General features: G+C 36.8%; 1 protein-coding gene across 1 annotated transcript in view; it reads right to left on the bottom strand.

Moving 5' to 3' along the window:
• The window catches only part of COL19A1 (collagen type XIX alpha 1 chain), a 303,786-nt gene that overhangs the window by 44,341 nt on the left and 238,852 nt on the right, over positions 1-20,593 (bottom strand). The window contains exons 20-34 of the mRNA XM_055329613.1: positions 19,076-19,111; positions 17,897-17,932; positions 17,749-17,802; positions 16,989-17,042; positions 15,332-15,385; positions 14,551-14,640; positions 13,553-13,597; positions 13,375-13,452; positions 11,776-11,811; positions 11,616-11,669; positions 11,444-11,497; positions 10,028-10,069; positions 5,316-5,420; positions 5,179-5,232; positions 4,859-4,912 (exon numbers count right to left, since the gene is read on the bottom strand). Coding sequence (XP_055185588.1) covers positions 4,859-4,912; positions 5,179-5,232; positions 5,316-5,420; positions 10,028-10,069; positions 11,444-11,497; positions 11,616-11,669; positions 11,776-11,811; positions 13,375-13,452; positions 13,553-13,597; positions 14,551-14,640; positions 15,332-15,385; positions 16,989-17,042; positions 17,749-17,802; positions 17,897-17,932; positions 19,076-19,111 — 846 coding nt within the window. The remainder of the gene's footprint in view (positions 1-4,858; positions 4,913-5,178; positions 5,233-5,315; positions 5,421-10,027; positions 10,070-11,443; positions 11,498-11,615; positions 11,670-11,775; positions 11,812-13,374; positions 13,453-13,552; positions 13,598-14,550; positions 14,641-15,331; positions 15,386-16,988; positions 17,043-17,748; positions 17,803-17,896; positions 17,933-19,075; positions 19,112-20,593) is intronic.

Below are 20,593 nucleotides of genomic sequence, written 5' to 3'. Positions count from 1 at the left end.
CCCATCAACAATAGCATCACTGAGAATCTGGCATTGCTAAAGCATGGACATACAAATTTCAGATTGGCAGCATGCCATCAAAGAAATACACGATTACACTAATGCTTCATTCAGCTAGTGGAAAAATGGAATATGTTTTATGATATAATATTTAGTTTAGCTGAACAGTTCATTATAAGAAGAAATTTGGCTCATCAGTGAATTTAAATTTAGAACCCTTTAATGGCTTAAGCATAAAAGTGAATGAATATCCCCTCCTCCTTCTTCTTAGACTCGTAGAATAATGCTAATTATACTGGATAGGGTTTAAGATACTGATATATTCATATATTCAAGGAAGAACTGGCAAGATTAACTGGTAGTTTATGTAATTAATTTTGTTCTTTTACCAAGTGTGTCAACAACAAATTAGTTAAATAAGTTACATAGAATAATATAAAATATTTTGCAACTATTAAAATCATGTTTCAGTAAACTATTGGCTAACATGGAAAAATTACAGTTACAAAGGGTTCCACGGAGTAATGTATAAGTTATAAAAATTATCAACGGGGGCAGCCCGGGTGGCTCAGCGGTTTAGTGCCACCTTCAGCCCAGGACGTGATCCTGGAGACCTGGGATCAAGTCCCACATCAGACTCCCTGCATGGAGCCTGCTTCTCCCTCTGCTTGTGTCTCTGCCTCTCTCTCTCTGTGTCTCTCATGAATAAATAAATAAAATCTTAAAAAAATTATCAATGGACTTCTAAAAGATGAGAATGATAGAAGTTTAAAGTACCTAATCTGGAACCTTTGGTGTCAGAATTCTGAATTTTCTGATTTTTTTTTTAATGAAAATAACATAGCGCTCACACTAGATACTATGCGACACTCCCCATGATGCCTAGGGCAGCACCCTCTAATAAATATACAAATATTTCTGTAGCAAAACATGATATTCTTATCAAGTGGGATAAATAGACTGGCTCCATATGTTTTCAGGTCAGATTCTGCTGCCAAAGAATTTCCTGCATATGTGGGAAAATTTTCCAGGGTTTTCATAGGGTTCTGAGTTTTGGAATTATAAAGGAGGGGTGTAGACCATAATATAACTATTACCAATTATTCTCCCTTAGCAGTACTTTTATCTTTTTAGTGCTTTTTTGTATTTTCCAAGTTTTCTGTAATGAACTCAGATGACTTCTGTAACTAGAAATATATGTTTTTAAATACACTTTTGTTATTTCAGATAACTATATGATGTGTCAAGGTCTAGACTGAATGATCCCCCTATTTCAGGATTTAATTTTCTTTACTGAGTAATCTTTTTATATTACCAAACCATTCATTGTTATAACAAATTTCCTTTATTGTTTACTGTGAAATATACATTTTTACATGCATTGTAAGTATTAGGTGGAGCGACCATGGTAAAACTACTGCATATTTATTTATGAGAATTCTATAGGGCCCAGGTTCTCTTGAATCAAGATTCTTTGCATCGGTGTGATTAAGGACCAAGCTCTTGCCAGACCTGTCTATCTAATGCCAAATGGGTTCGTATGTTACTTCAGGTTTTTTCGTGTGCTATGATATGAAGAAATACTGAAAAGAATCTCCTCAAACATGCTGAAATTCCTCATGAAATAAGAGTTTTGGGTAAAATCTTATATATGCTTGTGTTGAAGAATGTGGACATATTCTTTCTTCAAAATGGTATCGTCCTCACTGGCAATGCTGTGTGTGTATGTGTGTGTATATATGTGTGTGTGTGTGTGTGTGCATGTTCACACACAGATGTGTGGATGGGACACACTGGCATGCTGCATTGTCTCTTTTTACTCCCTTACCCTTAACATATTTATAGATTTATAAATTGAAAGGAAACAAATTTCCTTTGGAAATGGCACCTCTAAGTGTCTGGAGATTATAAATGCCATACCACAAATTGCTTTATCTCAAAATACCCACATTTCCATAAAATTCTCTCTATATGTACATGTATAAGATATGGGTGTACATATGTATTCTTTTTTTGCTACTTTTAGTCTCATTACTGAATCAGTCAAGAGATGCTGAGTGAGTCTTTAGGTAGTTTAATTTATAAGCTTGGGACTCATTAACCTTTGATGACCACATTAAACTTTAAAATAAACCTTAGTCCATAAATAAAAAAAAAATCATTCTCAGCAGTCTTTCTCTGAACAAGCTGAAATTTTGTAGTAAGGGTAAAAGTTACCATGGATGCATAAAGGGCAATAAGATAATTTTAGAAGACAAGATGGTCATTAAAGAAGACAAATACATATTAAAGAGTAGGACAGTCAATTTAGCATATAGTGCCAAACTAAAATACAAAATAAAATTTATTGCATAGATATTCAAGGATCATTTGAGCTAAGTTCTTTCTCTGAACTGACAGTTTGATTTTACAAGTCCTAGCTCAGTTGCTACCAAGAATATTTATTTTTCCATTGCTATAATTTATGGTTGACAATATTTTTCATGGCCTATTTATCAATTATTATCCTGAAATATTATAGGAAAATCTGCATTCCAAGCAAGAGTTCACGGTATGAGAGGTGAGTGTGTTCTATTAGTGTCTTTTAAGTTGCTACTTAGATATGTGAAACATCTGGAAAAAATGTAGAGGGTAATGTCCCTCTTCTCAGAGCAATGAACAAATAGGCAGCTCCTCTAAGTCCCGAAACAGATTAAAATGAAGGCATGATAATTAGAAGTCCTCAAAGAGATGAGATTCCCTCTGTGTCTTTTCCACTAAGAATAGAACAGATATTTGAGATTTTGTACAATAGATATTATATACATATTAAAATAGTATAGTTTACTGGCCACTTAGAAACATACACATTCTCAAAGTTTCATTCACCTAAACAAATCAATAAATTATAATTTCAAGGAGTATCTCAGTCCAAGCAGATACTATTCATTGAGTCTACCCAAGTAGATGAGATTCATTACTCCCTATCTGTCTGAGAGGAAAAGCCTGCATTACCCTATCCCTTCCAAAGGCCCAACTGAATTAGTATGCTATTTCAGGCTTATTCATATAATTCATGTGATGTGAAGAAACAACCAAAAAGAATTTCCTTCTGAAATTGCTACATATAATAATAATAATTCCTCATATAATAAGAGTCTTGTGTAAATTTTGTGTATTCTCTGTTAAGAATTCAGTATACAGTAGTTTGCCTTTCCAATGTTTCAGTATTCTACTGTTGTCTGGAAGCACATAAACCTCCTGTTGACTTATGGCCATAAGAGCAATAGCAGCCTAACACCCATGTCAAAATGCCTATGTCATTCACCTTAGTTCATCTCATCACATAGGTATTTTATCATTTCACATCATCACAAGAAGAATGAGCACAGTATAAAAAGATATTTGGAGAGGGAGGAAGATACCACATTCATGTAACTTTTATTATAGTATATTGTTATAATTATTGTGATTAACTGTTAGTTATTATTGTTAATCTCTTACTGTGCCTAATTTATAAGTTGAACTTTATCACATGTATGCATCTATAGGAAAAAATTAGTATATGTAGGGCTCAGGACTCTCTGCAGTTTTGGGCATCCAAGGGGGGGCGGTTTCTTAAAACATATTCCCCACAGGTAACAAGGGTCTATTATACTTAAGAAAGAACATACTAAAATAGTTGAGTAATAATAATGATGCATTTCAGTTTACCAAGAGAGCAAGGTATCCTGTAGAATCAATAAAAATTAACTTCTTATAAATTTAACTTAGAGTCACTTATAGAAAACCTGAATTCCAATTATTTCCTGATCTTTTTATTACTATCTTTTCAATTGCCTCTACAGCCTACTCCTTGAATCTAGGCAGTTAAAAGCTGTTAGACTATTAAAATCAGATATAGGGCTTGTACATTAGTGAAATTTCCTGTGAAGCATGAAGAAGCCTTTACTGCTTTATTTATAGATGAAAATAAATGTTGTATTTCTTTTTTCTTCAGTTTTTAATTTGGAAAAAAAGCAAGCCAGTTTTCATAGTTCTCTAGAATAAAATCAATATTAAAAACAATAACACATGGTGATAATTTGTAATGTGAAATATAACTCTGACTCAAAAAAGAGGTCTACTTTATACCGTTATGATTTTCAGTACTAACATCAAGGTTAATATATACCAGATGGCTTACTTACTTTCATTAAGAATTATTAGCATCAAAATTGTTTAAACTAATAACAATTCATCATCCTAATTGGTTTTTCCAAGAGTTAAGGTAAATTATGCAGGAAAAGAATGATATCCTGAGCATCACCATGGCTTAGAGTCAGAAAATTATGCCATTGTCTCAAAAGTACATTTGACTTTGAACCTTAGTCTAGGGGTGGGCAGCTAATCTAAACTAGTTGAATCAGATACTTTTGGTAGGGCTTTTTTTTTTTTTCTCTGAAGAGTATGAAGTTGAACAGAGACAGACAAACCAAGGTCACTGAAGTTGAATCATGCATGTTATAGCAATATCCCAGCGAGGTTCTGCTTTTTGGAGCTGCCCTTGTCCCTAGGCTGGTTGTTTAATTCTATAGCTACCTTGGGATTCTATTTAGTAAATCCTTCCTTTTATCTCGAGAGAGCTGGAATTGTTATCTGCCACATGAAAACAAAAACATATTACCTGATGGGTCCACTCTGTGTTTTATTTTCCTTATCTCAAAAACTGAATCATGATGATAAACATCAATGTATTATTATTTAAATTGTCTTGACATTTGAAACAACATACCTAAATCTTTTTTTCTTTGACTTAGCATTAAACATGAGCTATAGACAGGTTGATGTCCTTCCTTGAATCTATAAAAGAGAGTCAATTATCAGACAAGAGTCTTACCTCTTCACCTTTCTCTCCAGGTATCCCAGGGTAGCCCCGCTCTCCTTTGCTTCCCTAAAAAGACAAGAATTTCAGCTAGTATACTGAATAATTTTGTCATCTTTTGAAATAATGTAATATCTCTTCTTAGTACACTTGGGACATGTAATTTGGACAGAGTCAGGGCACACAAAAAAATAACCTTTGCAAATGGCTTTTACACCACTTTTCCAAAAATATTTCTCATTAAAAGTAGTGTGTTTTAAGTTTGTTTTTGTTCTTGTTTTTTCCCCCCCACACTGAACTGGCAGTAGCACAGAGAGTAGAGGAAACTGCCTTACCTTTGGTCCCTCTCTGCCTGGGATTCCTGGAGGACCCCGTGGACCTGTGTCCCCCTAGAGGACAAAGCAATTTGGAAGTGAGAGAAGGCACTAGGTGTAAACTATAGGGCTCATCAACATGCAGCCTGCCTTCTCACCTTCTGGGCTATAGAATCATACTTTCCAGGCTCACCAGCGCTGGTTTCTTCTCCTTTGTTGCGTTTCAGCCCGGGGACACTGGCTTGGCAGTTGCCACAGAAGTTCTAATGAGTATAGAGATAAGATCACTGAGAGATTCATCAAAGCAATTTATAAAGTGAGGTCTGATCAGATTTGAACCTTTGTCAGAGACCAATGATACAGTAATTGTTACAGCACTTCTTTCAGTGACTTAATTTAACCAATTTGAAAAGACTTTTCATGAGGTAAAAACTACTTATGAAGCTAGTGAATAGTAACTGTTTATGATATTGGTGACTTTTTTTTTTTTTAAAGGATGTTGGTGTGCCTAAGGGGCTCAGTCTGTTGAGCATCTGGCTCCTAACCTCAGTTCAGGTCATGATCTCTGGGCTCTGGGATTGAGCCCCAGGTCAGGCTCCTTGTTCAGAGGGGAGTCTGCTTGTTTTCCTCTACTCCCACAACCTGACCCCTGCTTGTACATGCGCTTTTTTCCTCTCTGTAAAATAAATAAATAAGTCTTTTTTTTAAAAAAAAAAAAAAGCATGTCTATGATGATATGTAAATGGGAAGTTCCAAATATATAAGGAAAAGAGACATAAATCAAGAACATAGACTGTTTCAATTGTTTAACAGCATATTTAAAAGGGGAGGTAGTAATAAAGTTTAGAATAACTAACAAGACTACAGACCTCATACAACCAATAGTATAAATCATTAGGAAAGAAAGAAAGAGAAAGAAAGAATGAGCTGTGAAGAAAGGATTTTTCCTTTTGAGGACAAAATTAGTTGTAAGACCCTGCACACAGTTTACCAACATTTTGTCAGTGGAAGCACTCATGTGAGAAGTAATTACTTGAGTGACTTGGACTTGACTCCATGTCAAATCCAAGTGCAGATAGGAAATCTAAGTGGAATTGCCTTGCCATTGCCTCTCTATAACCTTTAGCTGATCTGGAAAGGCTTGAATTTAAGTGTCTGAGATCACAAGATAAACTTCTTATCACATTGCTAAAGAAAAGGTGTTTGTGAAAAGCCCTAAAAATGCTTATTTTTAAATTGTTAGAATAAGAATGTGATCAGGAAAGGCACAGAATAGGGACCACTGAATGGAGGAGATAGTTTAATTTTAACAGTTGACAGAAGGTAGGACAGTATCAGCCTCTCTTCTTCCATCCTTTTCACCAAAGGGAAGAATCTTGAAATATAAAAAGGGAACTGAAGCTTGCCGTTAATGAGAAGTTGGCAAAAAAGCCCACAGCTATTCAAGTTCAATATTTTTGACTCAGTGAATATCAGAATAAGTCTGATTTCCAAAAATACGTTTCTTGGAAGACAAATTTCGTATACTATTGAAAAAGTTCTGAGGCAATTTCCCTAAAAAATGCTGGATTAAAGATCTCTCTTCATGGTGGTCCATTCTTAGAGCTGGTATATATAAAAGGGAGCCAGAGTGTGCAACATTTCCCAAAACTAATTTTGCCATCAGGATATTTTCATAGAGCTAATGTGTTGGTAGAAGAATTTAAAAAATACCTACATAATTGTAGATCCATTACTTCTAATATCTGAAAAACTATGAAGAGAGAGAGATGCCTCAGGGCTTATGAAAACCAAGAAGTTTTCTATATTGCAAAAGGCATGAAGAAGATGAATTATTGTATCTGTAGACAAATAAATGTGGCATATCTGTATGAAGCAAAACCCTGGCATATCAACATGCAGCAATATTTTAGAATGAATTATTCAATTGATTGTTTTAATAAAACATTAAAAAAAACTGTAATCAAATCAAAACCACAATGAGATACCACCTCACACCAATGAGAATAGGGAAAATTAACAAGACAGGAAACAACAAATGTTGGAGAGGATGTGGAGAAAGGGGAACCCTTTTGCATTGTTGGTGGGAATGTGAACTGGTGCAGCCACTCTGGAAAACTGTGTGGAGGTTCCTCAAAGAGTTAAAAATAGATCTGCCCTACGACCCAGCAATTGCACTGCTGGGGATTTACCCCAAAGATACAGATGCAGTAAAAAGCCGAGACACCTGCACCCCAATGTTTATAGCAGCAATGTCCACAATAGCCAAACTGTGGAAGGAGCCTCAGTGTCCATCGAAAGATGAATGGATAAAGAAGATGTGGTCTATGTATACAATGGAATATTACTCAGCCATTAGAAACAACAAATACCCACCATTTGCTTCAACAGGGATGGAACTGGACGGTTATTATGGTGAATGAAGTAAGTCAATCGGAGAAAGACAAACATATGGTTCCATTTATGGGGAATATAAAAATAATGAAAGGGATTAAAGGGAAAAGAGAAAAAATGAGTGGGAAATATCAGAAAGGGAGACAGAACATGAGAGACTCTAACTCTGAGAAACGGACAAGGGGCGGTGGAAAGGGAGGTAGGTGGAGGGATGGGGTGACTGGGTGACGGGCACTGAGGGGGGCACTTGATGGGATGAGCACTGGGTGTCACACTATATATTGGTAAGTTGAACTCCAATAAAAAATATACATTAAAAAAACTACAAAAAAAGTGTAATCATTATGAGACAATAAAATTACCTAAGAGTTATTTCAAATAGACCCCATTTTCTTTAGGTTAGGATTGCCAGAATGGTAAATCAAGGGAAGTGATCTCATTGAGGGTCTTGATAAAAGTCTTCAGATTTTCTTATAGAGAAAATAAAGATGCAACAGTTACTAGCCAATGTACAATCTCAAAGAGGAACTGATACACAGATTAACCTAATCTTTGATCTCTGAAGGGATTTCATTTGGGCCTGGAATTATGTCAGGTCTTTACTACACTTTAACCAAAGATATTTTTGAAAACAGAAAGCAGATGACCAAGTTTGCTAAAGACTCTGGCCTGAGAGGGAGACCTATGCATTGGATAATGATAAAATAGGATCAGGATTTAAAATTACATTAGTTGGGCCTAACAGATCAATCTCCAATCTAAATCCCTGTATTTAGGCTCTGCTTTGGGGAACTCCATCCTTCTCTCTTCTATGGAATGCAGTTCGGTGGGACTCTCAGTTGAGGCATCCTGCCTCTCACCAGTGAACTCTCCTGGGGTTGAGAACCTCAGGGAGATAATGCCAGGGCTGGAACAGTGGCAGAGCACACTCATTAAAGGGATGTTGCCCTGGTGAAACTATCAAGGATGCCCACTCCAGGCCTTTGGAGTCCTGGTTCTCCTTGGCAGAACCTATTCAGTCTTTTCATGTATTCTGTGAGTTACTCTGTATTCTATTGGAATATTCATTTCTGCTGAAGTGTACAAGTTCTGATTCCACTATTCTGCAATGGTTAGGTATAACTCTTAGAGTCCTGCCATCTCCAGTATTACTGCCCTTGGGAAGAAACTAAGAAAATGTGTGAGGACCTGTGTTCATGTGTTAATGTTGTGCTTACTAGCTGTGTGACTCTGAGGAAGCTACTTGGTGGCTCAGAACTTTAGTTTCTAATGTGTAAAATGGGGATACTACCACAGTCTAAGTTTACAGGATTATTGTGAAGATTACGTGAGATGATATAAGTAAAGCAGTGTGTTGTCTGTCATGTAACTATAACTCAATGAATATAAGATCTTAAAATCTCCCTAAATATTCTCTTTTGACTTATATGAAAATGTTGACTTTTGAAGGTCTTAAAAACCTCCTGTAATTTATTTTTATATTGATATTGATATGTATAATATATTCTCAGGTTTTTAAACATCTAGCAAATACCTATATTAAAATTCTTGAATCTTTGAATTTAAATCAACAAACATTCCTGCCTGCCTACTATTATGTAGGTCATTGTACAAACCATTGGGCTAAATGCTAGGAATATAAAATAAATTGCATGTATACACATATAGCCTCCGTGTGTGTACACTCATATATTGTCCATTCATAGGACACGTAAGGTTTAAGTATAATGTAAAAAGACAGGCTTCCATCGGGGTTCACTCAGTCGTAGCATGCCATGAAAAAAGTATTATAAAAACGTAGCCTTACAGGTATCCCATTATCATTCTCCCCCATCTACATTACATATAAAACAGAGGGCAGTATTAGAGACAAAAAAACGGTAGCAAGATTAATTCCTTATGAGATGAATAATAGATAAAGATAGTTTTTATTTAATAGAATAACAGGTGTTAGGCAATTCTTGGCTTTGGATTTTATAACTCACTTTGTAAAATCCCATGACATCAAAATCCAGCCCTGCCAGCTAGCTGTGTATTGAACAGCACTGCTTTTCATCCTGGGACTGGTGAGGGTAGGTCCAAGTGAGAAGGATTAGGTTTCACAGTAGTGAGCCAGGGTGGCTAAACACTCATAATGTGAGAAAGCTGTCCCTCTAGACAAGAGAGAATGGTCTACTTAAGAGTATTGATGACACTGTTCCTTCTGTGTGGCTCATCTCAGAACTCCCACCTTTACCTACCACCCCTTACACCCAAACTGACAGGGAGGTAAAGAAGAAGAGAGTGGAGGGATTAGTACAAGTGGCACTACCTACATACATAAAAATATGTGTTCCTTTTCCTATCTTAAAGATGTCTGCCTTTTAAAAATCGCATTTTAGTTCAGGCTAAGCAGCTAACTTAATTTCTGATCAAGGTTTCCTTTCTAACTTTTCCTAAAAATTAATACATAATTTTTTAGATAGCAACAGAGTACCTTGAGCAAGACACCGATGTCTCCCAAGAGAGGAAGTGCAATCTGCATTTAAGGAGAAAAAACCCAGATACATGTATTTATACTTATATATGCACATAATAACAATACAAACATGCAATATAATGTAGTTTTTTTCCTCAAAGTGCCATGCCAGTTGATATTTGTCATGGGGCTTCTAAGAGCCTCACTGTCAGAATGGTTGGCTTTATGTTCATATCACAAAATAGTCATATGACAATGATAGAACTCATAACTTTGAGAAGTATTCACTATTCCTCTACTATGAACACGTAAACACACTCATATTGTTATTTTGATTATGCATCTCTATTTTATATTTTCATGACATGGCAACTTTTATGCGATCCCTAATATATTCTTAGTTTTAAATAATACATGAAGGTAAAACATTTATTAAAAGGAAGTCCCCACTCTGCCAAGCAAATTATCAGGCTGCTGAGAAATATGAAAAGTCTAGAGTGAGTTTGCCTTAAAGTTCTTTCTCACTGAAGTTCAAAAGAGTCAATAGGTGGCTTATGTGATTTGCAAGAGAGCCACTGAGGGAACTCAGGCAGTGTTCAGGCCTCATGTCTTAAAATGTCCTTTGAGAGAAACACTGGAAACCCAAGTAACACTTTATAAGAATCCTAGATAATGCACACACATGATTCACTAGGCAGTGGAGTTAAAATAAGGCTAAAATATGCCTCTGCACGTAGCTTATAAAGGCACATAAGGCCCAACCAGTGTGGGAGGGAGAAGGATTTGTGAGACTTAGAACCTAGAGGCCAGATTTGGATTTTATCATACAAACTCTTAATACAATGTCATGTACCATATGGCCTCTCAAATTATAACTGCCGATTCTGAGGCTATTTAAGGGGATTTCACTGTCGCTCAAAGCCAGGTTCATCCTGAAATAAAACTTTGGAACATACAGTTAGTGCCTAAACCCATTTTTTAAGAGCCTACTCAAGCCAGTTTTTATAATTTAATCATCTCAGCATTTTAAAGCCACAGAATCAATGGATATGTACCACATTGTAGGTAACTTACCTGAAAACTTTCATTTAGAAGAATGAAATTCATTTAGTCAGTAGCATTAAAAAGAACAGAAATTGTGGCTATATATTTTAACTCAATTTTCCATGGGATTGAGACATTATGTGCCAAGGCTCAGCCTGGGGCAAAACTGTACAACTGAATTATACCCTTAGGAAATAAGTATTCATCACACACACAAAAATGCTGATGCAGCTTGAATTTTTCCCCCTCTACAAAATAATGGGGATAAACAAAATCACCAAGCAGTCACTGAGCATTCTAATTAGTTTGGACAGTAAAAGTTGCTTGGTAGGCTGTTTGGCTTTTGGGTGCATTAAAGATACAAAAATCGGGCATAGTCTGTTGACTTACCGGGTCACCTGGGGGGCCTGGCAAACCTGGCCTTCCATCCCTCCCTGGAGCTCCCTGAAAACAGAATCATTGTGTTCAAATTTTTGCACAGTGGTACAGGTGCAGATTAAAATGGGGTGGTGGGGAGGAGGAGGTGGGATGCTTGGGAGGAGGAGGTAAAGATGGTCCTTACATCATTCCCTGGGGTCCCTGGAGTTCCTGGCAATCCAGGGAGACCTCGAGGGCCCTGTCAAAGGGGGAGAATAGTTACTTATGAGAATAGTTTTTTAGTAATTTCCCCAAAATAATCAAGCTAGATTTGCTGTACCCAATAACTTGGTTAAGGAGCCTACCTGAATACCTGGCTCTCCAGCTGGTCCTTGGGAGCCCTGAGTAGAATGAGATCCAAATGTCACAATTCTTCCAGGAATGTCCATAAATTATCCAAGTAAGATAAAGAGCTATATATTATAATTTACTCAGTGGAACAACAGGGCTTGCCACATCACACACCCTGAAAACTCTGTGAAGCGGGCTACGACTTTTTGAATGGCAGGTAAACACCTAACCAGATGCCTGTTGCTGGAAACATCAGTGTGATTTTGCTAGGATTCCTAGGATATCTCTCTGCGTACCATCATCTGTCCTTGTCCCTTCACAAATACTCTGTGCACCCAAAGTCTGTCTGTTTGGAACCTGGCTGCTGATAGGCTAACTGGCTCAGAACTTGCTTTCCTTTTTGCTTTCCCACTTCGAGTCATTTTTCCATTTGAAGACATTGCCAGAACCAGTGTTCAGTGACAGGAACAGGCAGTAAAGCATCAATTGCCATTTTTTTTCTACTTTAGCAAATTGGAATTTGGGGTAGCCAACATGAGGCTAGGAAGTGATCAGTGAACCTAATGATCATAGCTCTCCCCCTGGTACATAACCACACACCATGGAGGGAGGAACTGACAACACAGGTAAGTAAAAAGTTGAGTTCTCAGCAGCTGGCTTCAGTAACTGCTCAATGATATCTCCTTTCTTATTTTCTAAAAGAAATATTCATATTGCTGTTACTGTCAAAGCTACTGTTTGCACCCTTTCTATTTATACTGTGCCCTTAATAAACTTTTTAATTTTCTCCTTCAACCTCCTTCACTTCTTTAGTCATTTCTTGATCCTTTTTTTATACTGTGTTTAATCTCCCATCTCCAGTGGTCTTTTATATTCTTGCCCCAGAGAATCAATCACACACATGTAACCTATTCACTATGTTTTCTTTTAGCTCTCATGATAACTTCATTACAAGGCCAATTTCCCAAACTAATGTCATTAGAATTCTACTTTTCTTGTTTCAGAATCTTCTCCTTTTTTTCATAGGAAATAAAACGTTCTACCTCTTACTACTATTTAGTCAACAAGTACACATACAGGGGTTGTTACTATCAGGCACTGTTCTTGTAGCTAAAACATATTTTAAAAAACTGCCCATTTTCTGTCTACCCTATTATAAATGACTTATATTTTCTGCTCCTGAAGATATTACTTAAGAGATTTTTGATATTATATTGTTTATGCATACTCCACTTTAAATTCACTAAAAACTAACTTTATTTTATTTTCACTAAAATCAAACAGTAATATATAACTTAATCTCAGATATTTGTATAATCTTTCAAACATTAATTTGTACTTTTTAATATATAGAATAGAGGAATAAAGGGTAAAATAACTGCTTATAACCCAAAATCAGTGTACGTGAGTCCAGCATGTGTACATCAATAAACATCACCATCCCTGTGCTCGGTGATGTAACCTCAAGGCTCATGAATTCTCTCACTCTGACTAGTGTTTATATTTCCTCCTCTGATCATTTCATTATTTTTTCCTGATTCAAATTTGTCACTGGATTTTATTTGATTATTGGAACCAACAGGGTTTTAAGAGCTTGATGGAATTTCACTTACTGTTCGGCCAGGAACTCCCACCCCTGGTGGGCCTCTGTCACCTGGAGAACCGTGGACCCCTGGCAGTCCTCGCTCACCCTATGCAACAAGAGGCTTCTGTTAGTATGAGGCTCAAGCTACAAAAAATTTCTGTATTTTATTATTAATTCTTTAGAAATTAGCTATGATATTTTCATACCTTTGGCCCACGAGGACCGGGTGTTCCAGGATTTCCATCTAATCCCTAAGAGAAGAAAAAAAAGAGGTAAACAAGTTTCTTTTTCTAAAAAGGTTAAAAGCATTTTGGAGGTTATTACTCAACAATGTTTCATTGTGCTTCATCCTTGAACAAACGCTTTTCTGTCAAAGAATAAAGTAGAGGGAATACAAGTTTCCCTAGGTTATAGATTTTGTATAGTTACTTTAAAATATAAGATGTTTTCATTTTTAAGGGAGGTGGGTGGGGGGATAGGTGAAACAGGTGAAGGCTATTAAGAGTACACTTATCATGGTGATCACTGAGTCATCTATGGAAGTGTTGAATCACTATATTGTACACCTGAAACGAATATAACACTATGTACAGGAATTAAAATAAAATAAAAACGATGTTTTTATCTTAAAAATGAGGCATCTGATATTGAGAACTATTTATTATTCACAATTAGTATAAACATCAAAGAGGATGAGGGGAAAAAGTATGTGAAATAGGCATATTGGTTCTTTAGATTTTTCAGGTATCCAGTTTTTCTATGTCCTGGAAATAGCCCGGGCCACAAGGACATGTTCTGCAAATGACCACGAATGCCCATCCTTGCAGAACCTCCGGAAAGAAAAGCTCAGAAATAGTTCTTCTATTTTAACAATAGCATCCTAGGAAGGTTTGTGATTTTAAACTAGTCTATCTTACTAGCTCCATAGACCCTAAAGAATTCATGCAGAAGATTTGGGGAGGGGGGCAGCTTAAGAATCTTTCAAAACTCTACATAAAATGGGTATGTGGACTTTTTTTTCAGAAGAGATCCCTTCAGTTCTATCAAATTTCCAAAGAGGTTAGAGCTCTGACCTAAAGAACAAGATGTATATTTCTTTTTCTGCAGACTTCACCTTATTCCTATACCTGTGATCTGAAATTGGTAACATACAAGCAGAAATTAGTGAACTTTCAAGGGAGATATTAAGATGGCTGGTACTTACCGGTTCCCCTGGCAGGCTTTTCCCTGGAGGACCTGCCTCACCTTTTGGACCTGGCAGCCCAGGAGGGCCTATGATCCCACCAGGATCTCCCTGAGGAAAACAAGGTAAGATCTTTACTTCATTGCTCGGGTTTGTGGTGGGAGATGTGCAGGGAGTAGTTTACATTGCTTTAAGGTATCATCATAGCCAAACTTCATTTTCTCATTCATTCACTGATTCAACAATATGTACTGAGGGCCTCATTCATACAAGGCACTGTTCTAGTTATTTTAAATGCATTTTGATTTTGTGATGAGTAATGTTATAAGTTTAGCAATTATCATGCCATATGCATGTATATAAATACATGCACAAAAGGGACATCTATCCAGAAGTTCTTTAGATGATTCTTATGTTCTCTTTAAGTTACTTGTGAGTAAAGGTTCAATATTAATATATTATTTCCATGTAGACAACAAAGAACAGGTCTGGAAAGATAGAGACTTCCCGGATCTACTCCAGAATCTGTCGCTGAGCTTGAAACAGACTTTCTGGGTCCTGAGGTCTTCATCTGTGAATCAGTCCATTTTGTCACTTTGTATTTCTGTGTCAGAACAAGGGCTGTCGCAATGCACAACTCCAGGGGGCACCATTCACATCGTAGTTTATGTGTCTATCTGTCTCTTGCACAATCCCAGCAGCCTTGTCCTATCCCTTCTCTCCCCCAAAGCCCTGATGATCCTCTGGCTCCTCCTCCAACCTAGCTACTTAATTTACAAAATGGCTAAAATGGGAGCTATACCTTTTCTCCTTTAATGCCTTGCTTTCCCGGGATACCATGTTCTCCTGGCAAGCCCTAGAAAATTCAGAATTAATGGAAAAGAACAATTAGAGTATCTCCTATTATAAGAGCATTTCTATCTGTGAGTCTTTGTCAGGAGAACAGAATTGTAAGATACAAACTATAAGGGAATGGATTGATTTGGGCCTATTAAAGAGGAAAACATATTAGTGAAAATATGTGGCTTGTTGTTTCAAGCAAAGTGACTTGGAAGTAATAGAAAAGAAACCAAATAAGGGAAAGTTGAACCAAATGCCCCATTCCCAAGAAAGGGTGGAAGGATGGTAGTTGGTAGCATCACATTATGATTTAGAAGGATGATGGGGTAAATAGGAAAATATACTTTTACTCTATTTGGCAACAGTGGCTCTTTCTCTTTTGATTTTATTCTCTTTATTAGCTCCAGCCGCTATCACTTAATCTCACTTCTTGGGCAACCTATGGTTCTACCTGTGCCACCAGCATTTTCTTTCTCTTCATAAGATCTCTTCACTAGGTACATCTATACCGGCTCATTAAATGGCTTGAGGGAGCAACAAAAAGCTGTGCTCACAAACTGAGTGTTCAAAGTACCAAGAAGAACAAATGCACTGAAAAAGAGACCTTTGGAAGCTCGGTCAGGAAGCATGGAGAATACAGCAGGTGGTCATGGGGCTGTTCCCATATTGATGGGGAAAAGAAAGATCAAATAGTTGCATAGAAAGTGCTAGAATTGTGGCTAGATAGAGATCAGTTTCCAAGAAATTATGGCCAGCCAATTCTCTTATTTTGCTCAAGTGAGGATGATGGCGAGTCTTAACTCCCAAGTTGTCAGAAGGCCAGGCTAGGGTGGTTGTCCAAGGGACAAAAGGCTTATCTGGGGGAATGGATAGAAAAATGCATTTAAAAGACATGAAAGATAGAGAAAGAGAGCAACAGAGACAGAGAGAATAGTGAGACCACTAGAATTAGGTTATAATGCAACCTGAAGACTTTTCTCCAATAGCATTATAGAAATATTTTCAGCCAAAAGACCTATTCTTTTTAGAGGCTCTTGCAAGAAAACAACAAAAGCTTAAGAAGTATCTTTTTTTGGATGGAGAATTGAACCAAAGCCATACATAATGAAAATGCTTGCTTTCATAGTTGTCCTTATTTCTTTTGATGTTTCCAAGTTCTGTTACTGGTGGCACACCACTGAGAAGCATGTCCAAAATGATAATTTAGTTAATTTGACTTCCAAAGACTGATTTATTAGGCTAATAATATTCAAAATGACCTCATATAAATGTAGGAAGGTCACAGGACTATTCCCAAGATGATGGGAAAAGGAAAGATTCTAATAGTTGCATAGAAAGTGCTAGAATTGTGATCAGATAGAGATCAGTTTCCAAGAAGTTATGGTCAACTATTTCTCTTATTTTGCTCAAGTGAGGACGATGGTGAGTCTTAATTGATTAAGATGATTAATTAACCTTCCTAATAACCCCTGACATCAAGTGTCATTAGTTTTGGTAGTAGAGATGACCCATGTCTTTGGAAAAGGTAGTATAACTAAGTCACATGAAAGATGTAGAAATTCTTTAAGACATTGATTTAATTTCCACATATCAAAGACAGCTGTATGTGCTATACATACAGTATCTCCTGGTGGTCCTCTGGGTCCCATAGAGCCTGCAGGTCCTTCTTGACCCTAAAAGAGAAGGTGATATATCTTTCAACTCTGTTAAAAAATTAGATCATACCTGAATATACGTAAAACATGGTATGACCTTTATCTGCAGAAAGACGAGCTTTCTACCTTCCTACCTTCTCTGAGTAATTCTGAAATGTGCTTGGGGTAAACAAAGATAGTTTGAAGATGTTCTCATTTAAATGGGTCTTTTCCCACCAGCCAGTGACACCAGGATAACCTGCCTTACACTGTGGTGGGAGCACAGCACATTAGTTTTTCCTGCACCTCCTGACAGCTGATCTTTCTTGGGACACTCCTGTGGAATTCTACATGGGGAACTCAAGCATCTGCATAATTTTGGCTTAGAGATTGAATCTTGAATCCCATTCACTTTAAAGCTTGGAGATTGAATCTTGAATCCCATTCACTTTAAAGATATAGCTCAGGGTCATTGGTTTTGCTCACATTATTTACTCTAAAGCTTTTAGGGATGCTATTGTGAGTATGCTCTGAAAATGAGATTAAAAACCCTACTGTGAACCAAAAGGCACAATTACTATGTGTGTAATAAATGCAGTCAGTGGGGGGAAAATCACCGTGGAAACATGATAAAGTCTCTGAGAACATTTGTGAAATGAGTGGCACACCAGAGCACTTTGTTTTACACAGAAATGGCTATAATCCAAAATTATTTCCTCTTTTATCTCACTTATTTCTTATATACCTTTAGTCCTGGGCTTCCTATTAAACCAGGGGGACCAGGATCTCCAGGTTCGCCCTGAACACATGGGTAGGAAGGAAAGTGAAATGGTTACTTTAATCTCCGCAATCTCATTGGGTTGGAGATGCAATGAAGAAGGCCAGGAGATTACCTTTATTCCCTGTGATCCTATTAGCCCACGTTCTCCCTGTAAAAAAAAAAAAAATTATGTAATGCCTAAACTCAGATGTGGATGAGCATCTCTAATACTTGAATTTATCTGCATTTCTAGTAATTAATGTATAATAAAGGGGGAATATGGATGATATGATGAAGTTAGGGAGAGGCATTCTAAAACATGATTTAAAATACTTATTGCTAATAAGTAAACAATAACTCCTTATTTTCTTTCTTCATTTACTTATGTTATTTAAATTTTTTTATTATTTATTTATGATAGTCACAGAGAGAGAGAGAGAGAGAGGCAGAGACACAGGCAGAGGGAGAAGCAGGCTCCATGCACCGGGAGCCCGATGTGGGATTCGATCCTGGGTCTCCAGGATCGCGCCCTGGGCCAAAGGCAGGCACCAAACTGCTGCACCACCCAGGGATCCCTATTTATGTTATTTAAATTCAAGTTAGTTAACATGTAGTGTAGTATTGGTTTCAGGATATCTTTCTTTTTTTATAACAGTTTATTGCCCAGTATCACTTTGACTCTGTAATCACTTCATTCTCCACTTAGGTGACATTGTCATGATTTGCTGTCAGCTAATCTTACATCTCAGAGAATTAAAACTTCAGATGAAGGAGGAAAAGAAAGTAAAATTTGTGTTATGGTGATCCCATCATTGGGTATATGTACTTAATAAAAAAAAAACAGAAAAAAGTTAAGGTTATACAAAAAGGGACAATACTGTCTATTATGAGTTTGCTTTCCGTATTTCCATGACTTATGGATCCCTTTGATAAAATCATCCTGTTTGATAAATTCAATTTGTATCATTAACAGAATTTTTGAAAAAAAATCTTGGATTTTTATTTTGTATTTTAGATATCTTAAATGTATATCTTTCAAAACATTCATGTCTAATCACAAATGGTAATGGTTAAAGAAAATATACACTACCCAAGCCAAGTGGTAAAGTGTCATCACATGACAAAACTTAACTGGGTTCAAAATTTCTCATTTATCAAAATAAAAGAGTCAAAATTCACAGAGGAAAAAGTAAAATGCTCAGAGAGCTTATTTTATCAAATGTATTTGACTCCAAAGTATACATATGAGAAATGAGAGAGCTAGAAATTGATGAAGTAGAAGACCCAAGAGAGTGATAAAACATCTACTTACTCTATCTCCCTTTTCACCTTTGGAAAGAGGCTCCCCCTAGGAAAATGGGTAGAAAACAGAATCATTTACGAACATTTTGAGAAATAAACTGTCCAAAACCAAATGTGGATAAATCCTGCAGGCCAAATTCAGATCTCTGTCACAAAGAAGCCTTGAAAATGACTTAGAATGTCACATAGTCCACTTGTGCGGTTTAAAGGAAGCATATAAAAATTAATCTAAAAACTCTTTCATATTCCCAAGAGAACAGTAAATTAATCATTCTAATACTATTTTGAGAATCCTAAGTGGAACAAATTGGAATGCTGCCCAAGGCCAAAGCTTCCTCTTGCATGGTTCACAGAGATGATCTCTCTCTCTCTCACACACACACACACACACACACACACACACACACACTCACACATGTACACACACTCACATGCTTTCTCTTCTTAGCTTTTGTTTTTGAAGTTACATGGACATGATTTCATTTAATGTTCACAGTAATGCTTGGAGGAAGATATGGTCCCATTTTAAGCATGAGGAAAGAGACTCAGAAAGGTTCTGAGTAACTATGAGTTATTTCTCCTAAAATAGCATTCACTCACTTTATGTCTCCTTGTTTATCTTGCCTATAAACTCTGTGAATGTAGGGATATAATTCATCTCAACTATCACAGCATTCTGGTGTACTCTGTTGGTACCTAGTAAAAGTTTATTAGAGAGTTTCAAGTTATACAGATATAACAATAATAGCTGATGTTCATTAAATCCTTATAATGTATCAAGCACTGATCTAATCACCATTCTAGTTAATTCTTACATGTCACTGGGGTAGGTGTGATTAGAGGAAACTGAGGCACAGAGATGTTAAGTAATTTCCCCAAGGTTATATAGCCAGTGAGAGATGATTCAGGATTTAAACCTAAACAGCTTGACTTTAATCCCAGGCTTTGGTTGCTCAGTCTGATTTCATTTGTAATTTGATTTACTTATGATTTGAAGTGAGTGAGGTGACAATAAGATGGAAACCATACATTTAGAAAATTTTTTCTTGTGCATATAAAAGTCAAGAGAAAGTGTGAGAATGATATGTTAGATAATACTACTCTTGAAGGTCCTCTTAGGGACTGTGAGTCCCTTAAATAAATCACTAATAGGAGATAAGTGGTTAGTAAGTAAACCCCTGTGTTTTTCACCTCATGTCCTATGTACTAGGGACGACAGGGCTCAACTCTTCTCTCCCATACTTCCCTACTCCCTTGCTGTTACCTGGGGCCATGCAGCTAATTTTGGCAATGACATGTGAGCAGAAGTGATATGTGTTCCTTGCAGGCTGAGGCCCATTTATGATTCTCCAGTCCCATTTCCCCTGTGTGGTGACTGAGATTGTGTATTCCAGATGGCTTAGTTACTTGGTGGTAATGAGCCTTGTACCTGAGTGCTATGGGTGTCAGTACCCACTCCTCCTGATCCAACCATACTGGGTATGTAGCATGAGCAAGAGAAAACCCTTTCTTGCATAAAGCCAGAGAA

Source organism: Nyctereutes procyonoides, unplaced genomic scaffold (assembly GCF_905146905.1).
Source record: "Nyctereutes procyonoides isolate TBG_1078 unplaced genomic scaffold, NYPRO_anot_genome, whole genome shotgun sequence".
NCBI classification, from domain to species: domain Eukaryota; kingdom Metazoa; phylum Chordata; class Mammalia; order Carnivora; family Canidae; genus Nyctereutes; species Nyctereutes procyonoides.
This window is presented reverse-complemented; position numbering and strand designations above follow the sequence as displayed.